Source organism: Brachionichthys hirsutus, chromosome 8 (genome assembly GCF_040956055.1).
Source record: "Brachionichthys hirsutus isolate HB-005 chromosome 8, CSIRO-AGI_Bhir_v1, whole genome shotgun sequence".
Lineage (NCBI taxonomy): Eukaryota > Metazoa > Chordata > Actinopteri > Lophiiformes > Brachionichthyidae > Brachionichthys > Brachionichthys hirsutus.
This window is the reverse complement of record NC_090904.1, coordinates 6,061,557-6,068,548: the sequence shown is the minus strand read 5'-3', so window position 1 is coordinate 6,068,548 and position 6,992 is coordinate 6,061,557. Positions and strand designations below refer to the sequence as shown.

The 6,992-nt window shown below is 44.2% G+C and overlaps 1 protein-coding gene across 1 annotated transcript in view; it reads right to left on the bottom strand.

The window, feature by feature from the left end:
• The window catches only part of foxj3 (forkhead box J3), a 41,244-nt gene that overhangs the window by 13,130 nt on the left and 21,122 nt on the right, over window positions 1–6,992 (bottom strand). Inside the window, exons 5-7 of the mRNA XM_068742527.1 lie at window positions 4,881–5,009; window positions 3,084–3,258; window positions 713–1,150 (exon numbers count right to left, since the gene is read on the bottom strand). Of these exons, the coding sequence (XP_068598628.1) occupies window positions 713–1,150; window positions 3,084–3,258; window positions 4,881–5,009 (742 nt within the window). The remainder of the gene's footprint in view (window positions 1–712; window positions 1,151–3,083; window positions 3,259–4,880; window positions 5,010–6,992) is intronic.

Here is a 6,992-nt window from a genome sequence, read left to right as displayed (position 1 = left end):
TGGGACAACTCTTGGTGATGATTGGATGGAAGGGGTAGAATTAAGGGGCACAAATAAATCCATTGCACTTTCTTCTCAGAACACTGTGTATTTGTCACTTTTTGTTTGTTCATGTTGTATGTTCACTGCGGTGTGCACAGCCCTCTACGGCGGTAAGCAGGTAATAAAACAAATAAAATAGGAATAGGCTAGGCTGCCAAGAGGGCAGGTGACGGTCACAATCACTATAAGAATAAAAATTGCATAGAACTCCAGCAGTGACTGACGTTATGTCCGTCACTGTGGAGCACGAATGCAGACAAGGTAAAAAGAAGAAGAAAAAAAAAAAGAAAAAAAAAAAAAAAAAAAAAAAAAAAAAAAAAAAAAATGGAGTCACATTTTTATAGTTGTGTAGGCACCCAGTTGATCAAGCGTGCAGTACCATGTTTTGGCCACTAGGAGGAGCCAGTTACCTCTACAATGCGGTGCTTGCAGCATTGCTTTGTTCTCACTACATCAGATGATAAAATCAGATACTAATTTACTGTTTACCACATCTAGCAAATTTATCAATGCATTGTGACAAAAAAAAAGACATACACAAAACTATATTTAGCTGAAGACACTTGCTCTTGAGGATGTGTGTGTGTGTGTGTGTGTGTGTGTGACGATTGTGATGAAGAGGACGGCAGCGCTGGCTCAAAAGGAGACAAAGACAGAGAGAAGGTCTTACCTGTGTTACAGGCCATCTGTTGCTGGGTAGGATGGGGCTGGTGGGAGAGGCTCTGGTGCTGCTGTCCGTGCTGAGAAGGGTGCTGGCTGTGCTGCGTGTGTTGGGAGGGGTGTGGCGTGTGCTGCTGGGGGTGCTGGCTGTGGGATGGGTGCTGCCCATGCTGCGAGTGCGCAGCGTGCTGCGGGTGCTGCGGGCGCTGGCTGTGGGGGCCACCGTGCTGGGGGAGGTGCTGTGCATGTGGCGAGCCATGGCCAGGGTGGGCCTGGGACGGATGGGACAGGGGTACCTGGCCACTGTTGGTGGAGTGGTTGTTGGGGTGGGTGTTGGGCTGGTTGTTTGACAGGCTGTTCTGAGTGCTAATGGTGCCACTGGGGGAGTGCTGATAGGAGCAGGAGGTGTGGGTCTGCTGGGAAGAATCTGCCGGGATGCCCATCAGACCTGGGAAATAAAGCACACCAACAAAGAGCTTGCAATAGTCCTGAAACAAAAACCACTTGATGTAACAATTCTGAACAAGGGCAGTACCTTTAATTGGGATTCAATAATAGTAATGTAATTTACAGCTAATTTTCCAAATTAAGCAAAATACAAATTGTAATGTAATGCAATTGTAATCTGTAAATGTCTTATTTGTTTCTTTGTATATAAATAATAATTGTAAATATAGAATCATAAGATCATTGGCAAATACAGAGAAGCTGGAACAAGCAATGGCTCAAACTATTTGATCATCAAAATAGTTACAAACACATTTTTAAACTCGATTGACATTTCTATTTATCAAGCAAAAACGTAAAACGAATAAAACCTCCCAGACATTTAATAATATTGTTAAATCAACTTGCTTGTTTCAGCTTCTCCATTGTAAAGTTTTTGCCATTTGATCTGTAGTGAAAACATTTTGGTGAGACGGCTGTAAGAGGGGAAAAAGAAAATATAAATCACTTTGGGCTCTGGGCATTGTCGTGGCTAAAATAAGTTAAATAAAGATCTAAGTAGTTCTACACTTAAGACAAGACCAGCTGCCGTTTTGTGGCATCAGGGAATGGACTCAGGCGTTCTCAGAGGTTCATGAGCCAACGCCGTTGTTGCCTCTTCCTCTTCTGCCTCACAGATCCGGCTCGTCTTTGATAAATTCATTGTGCGGCTGCCCAGCTCTGTAATAGACATGACTAGAGCATGGACATCTGCACACCCAACTGCAATCATCTGAGTGGCAGGGAGGGGTCTTAAGAGGCACTGCCCTTCACAGCGTTGGCACCGTAAACCTATTTTACTGGAGTGCTTTTAGAGCCGATTCTGGCCCTGCACCTCCACAATCGGCACATAACACTTACTGTAGGGGTGACAAAAGGTGCATCTCTTATCGGCACGGACAAGCCCATTGTCCAACCAGGGAAATACAGAAAGCAATTAATGCCACAGCAGAATAATAATGCGAGCTCATTACCTATTATCAAAGCCGGTGAATTAGCTCACTGTCTACAGCAGCAGGGTGTGAAATCCTCTAGCTTGATTATTTACGCTTTTTAATTGCCCGAGCTTGTCTTGACTAAGAGATTTTCATTTTGTGCACAGAAGAAAAAAAAAAGGTAACTTTCAACTAATGAAACATAGATGATAGATTACGGCAGGCCTCTTTGAAAATATTAGCATGAAATGCATTTGATTTGTGAAAGTAGGTTACACACAGAAAGCTCAGTCTACTTTGCTTGTAACCCGCTTGTCAAGAGCTCTTTGTTTATCAGTCAATCAGATTACAAGCCAAAAAAAAAAGCATTTTGTTCTGCAGGGACTCACAAGCTTTTGGAAATCCGTGCTCGATGAACCTGTGCATATTATATCATACAATTTCCCCATCTTTATGACAAATGAACCTCAAACCCAAGAGATTAACTGAGGACTCGTGCTGCTGGCACCCCTCTTCTAGTCCTCTAATAAAAGACAGCCTGCATGGGAAAACATTTAAAACATGACAGGAGTCTGGAAACCTTCATGTAATTTAAAAAAAAAAGTTAAGCCGGACCAATGGCGTGCAGTAATAAATCTGAAAGAACCATGGAATAAATGCAATAACATCTCTTTACATCCTTTAATGAAATATTTAAACAATTTCTTCATTCTGCTTTTGAATAAGAGATGAGGTCTTTTGCACATTTGCTCCGGCCAAAGACCATGAAAATACTACAACGTATTACCGGTATAGTACAGATTTGTGCTCTGTTGAAGCTAATCACCATGTAAAGACTATCTATGGTCCCAGCTCTTAAGAACAAATCCACATCATTCTGAGTACCATCCTGTCCCTTGATAACATGAAACGTGGGCTCTTTATTAGGTTTCGGATCGGTGCGCCTGCGAGGCCACTAACCTTGTTGACTAAAGGACTGCTCAAAAACAGACTTGTAAAGGCTGCGGAAGGAGGCACTGAGATCTTCAAATTCAGAGAACAGGAGCTGCTTATCCCTGTCTGGCATGCTGTACTGGGACTGGGGGGGTTGCTGGAGGCTCATTGACTGGGAAACGGGCTCTGGGTGACTGGTCACCTGTGGAGATTAAGGGATAAAGAAAGCTAAAGATTTACAAGAGCAAAAGGCATGTCTGAGTACAAAATAAGATTATGTTTCGTGTTTAATCTTTCAGATTTTTTGACTGATTCAGCGAGATTTGCATCATTGATGCCAAGAAAAGCAAACTATTATAATAAAACTTACACACTGATAATATAATTACTGTTCAAAGATACCTACCATTGCACTCTGGTCGGGCAGCTTCAGGTAAAAAGAAAACCTCCAAAACAATTCATGGGAACAAGATTCATCACTGCACAAGCAAAACCATCACTATTTCACAAAGCAGGACATGACCTGTGTCTAATGTTGGCCAACATTACAAAAGAGGTCACACCAAAAACGATTTGTTTTATCACAACAATTTCCAAGATGGTGACGGTATAGGAGAGAGAACAAAGGTGATAATAAAGCCAGAGTATTTACTGTGAGCTGCACCCTCAGCTCAGCAGAGAGAGAGAGAGAGAGAGAGTCAGGAAGAGACAGACAGAGACAGAAAAAGAGAGAGTGGGAATCAGAAGGAAAGAGAGCACATCCGATCGATGCCCAGAGCCTGGAGCAGAGAGCACTGGAGGATGTGGTAGGACCACACCAAAGCGGGGGGGGGGGGGGGGGGGGGGGGCATCTCTGGTGGGAGGACATCAGAAGAAGCGCCTCTCTGTGTCTGTCTTCCAGCGTGCACATTTTACTCTGTATCCCTTAACCTTTTTTTGATGTCGTTTTCCAGCGCATGTCCACCGTGCGCTTCGGTCTATTGCTGTTTACGGCTGAGCTCCTCTGAAGAGAGTCTCCTGGGGCTTTCGGATCGGATGAAATGTGGGATCCAGTGCGCTTTCTAAGCTCGGCAGCAGCACTTCCATTCACACACTGTCCCTACCCAACAGCTTAGAAATGTAAAATGAGAATGTATTCATTTAAGCTAAATGCTTTGCAGGTGGTGATGCAAAAATAATAATAATAATAAAATTACAATAAAATCATCAGTTACATTAAATAAATATTGTGATATTAATATCATACAAAAAAACTTTCATAAGCAGAGACCACAACAATCACAATTAGAATCCTTCCCTTCTATTCGACATGAGCAGCAATGTCACAGTAGACTTCTGGAAATATAGCAGACGCTACAGCAGGAACACAAAGTAGCAGGATAGCAGCACTGAATGTAATCATTATTAATATTAGTAACGCGTAATAGTAAAAGTAGTAAAAGGAAGTTTTCAAGACCTGTCATGAGACACTTGTTGGTTTGGGTTCAAATCCCACGCAGCATAAACGGGTCGGCCAGCGTTTTCTTTCCATGTTGAATCAAGGCTTATAGTGTGGTAAGTTTTTATTTTTATATGCACTGAACTTTTTATTTGTATTCATTTGTTTGTTTTATAGAGTGTACAGTATCTAGACAAGGAATGAAGGACAAACTATTGTGAATGACATGTAAATGGGGTTCAGCGTGGGGGACCTCATTACTTTCAGTAGAAAATGAATTCATGCAACTACATTTTCTAATGGACAATTTCAGATTGAATCCAGAATTTCACATATATGAAAGTATTGAAAAGGAACACTGCAGAGCGATGTTCCTGTGGTCTTACCGGGGTATAGCTGTGCACGCTGCCCACACTGTTGAGATTGACAGAGGCCAGACTCTGATCAGACAGGCTGTTGTTAAGGCTGCTTCTCGGGCTATCGCTCCCTTCCTGGTCTGTGTTGTACAACGCCACCTGAAACACGTACATGGACATTAGATTACTCCCTCACAGAGACCCACCTAATGCTTTCTCCCCTCCTGCTCGTGGCAGAGCATGTTAGCATTCCTCTGAGATAATGAGTATGCGACTTGATGTCGGTCTGGAGTCAAACAAAGTCATTTTGAGTGGAAATGCAAAGCCCACGCATGCATGCAAGAACACGCCATAATAGCAGAGTAGTTTGTTTATTAATAGTTTGCGTGAGAGACCCAGACTGCTACTGAACAGCCACAACAGTCACTGAGGGGCTCCAACTGAACGTGTAAAGGGGTCTGGAGACAGCTGAGAAATTCCCAACACTAAAGGTCACACTACTGGCGATGTCAGCCGCATCTGCTAGCCAAGCGCAAATCCGCTTGGGACAGCTAACAAAGGATCTCAGCGCAGCAGAGGCATTGACCTTTCAATATAGTCGCAAAACTGGCCAAACCACTTGAAGACGACAATCTTAATTATCGTCTAACAAGGTTAATTCCTCCCACCCTCCTCAGATAAAGCTGCTCCATCGGACAATTAAGAGAATGAAGAATGACCCAGATAATGACATTAATGACACCCACAGAGAACAGCCCGGGTGTGCTGAGTTTTGTATTGTGAGAAAGAAATGGCAGTAACGCACTTCATGGTGTTGCAGTGGAAGAGGACCGAGCAGTCTATTGCGCGTGTGTGTGTGTGTGTGTGTGTGTGTGTGTGAGACTGAGACCAGCATGGTGGCTTCTGCTCATCACTGGGAGTGGAACAGAGTGGGGTCTGTGCGCAGCACAATGAGGGAGCAGTGCAAGCAGCCTTCAGGCAGGCAGATTAGCTCAGCGCTGCCTCTCAGCAGCAGCAGACTGAGGCCTCTTGTCTTTCTGCTGAGCCACAAAAAAAAAAAAAAAAAACTACTACAGAAGACACAAGCAGGCAAGGAAACCCAGGTAGCTCTGACCGAGATGGCTTATTCAACCCAGGGCCACAAACGAGTGCGATCACATTCAGCTTCCATTATGGACCTTTCTAGAATGTGATAAAAAAAAAAAGAATGGAGGAAGACTGTAGACGGGACAGGCGGGAGGCTGACGGAGAGAAGGACAGGGAGGTAGTAATAGTAGCTCATTAGGGAACTCTCCTCGGTGTTCCTTAGAGTGAAGGGGAACTCAATGAACAGCTAAGACTGAGCTCTTAAAGCAAACCCACAAAATCAGCATCACAAGCGTAATCAGGAACAGTGTGGCACTGAAGTATAAACGCTAAGCGTAATGAAGTCATTAAACAGCCTTTTAAGCCTTAAATCTCTCACCGCAATCTATTCCTGTTCCACTCACCCATAAAGTGTGATGATACCAAACCCCTCACTGCTCTGTGGCTCGCACAGACTCCAGCGTCCCCCGAGTCGAGAGGCCTACTCAAGCGTGCGCCGCCAGACAAACACTCGGCCACATTGCACTGACATACACGTAAGGAAAGCGCACACGTGAAGCACAGGCGCCAACGTCAAGTCAGAGATGTGCACAAAGGTAAGATATCGCACGTTTAAAGACACAAGACATGCTCGTACAAGCAGGGGCGACGCTACGGCGTTAGCGAGCAGGCAGAGCGAGTCAGAGGGCTATTCTTAGTAATGAATAAAAAAAAAAAGCCTAAAGTGTCTTTAACATGGGCACCTAATCCGGAGCGTGAGACATGGACTATGAAATCAAAGCAAGTTTGGCTCCAGGTGTGTCCAACAATGCCAGCTAGCGCTCTGTTCAACCCCTTCACGCAGGGGTGCGCAGACAGGTAGAGGCAGAAAAGAAAGGGATGTGAGAAAGAAGAGGGGAAAAATGACCAGACTGTTCATTGGAAAACAGATTTCCAACAATGCCCTCTTTCCCTTCATCATCGAACTTTTGTTGCCAGACTTTTACCGCAGCTACGCCAATGTTTAGTGCCACCTCAGAACAATCTGAGTGTCTCTGTGTGTGTGTGCGTGAAGAA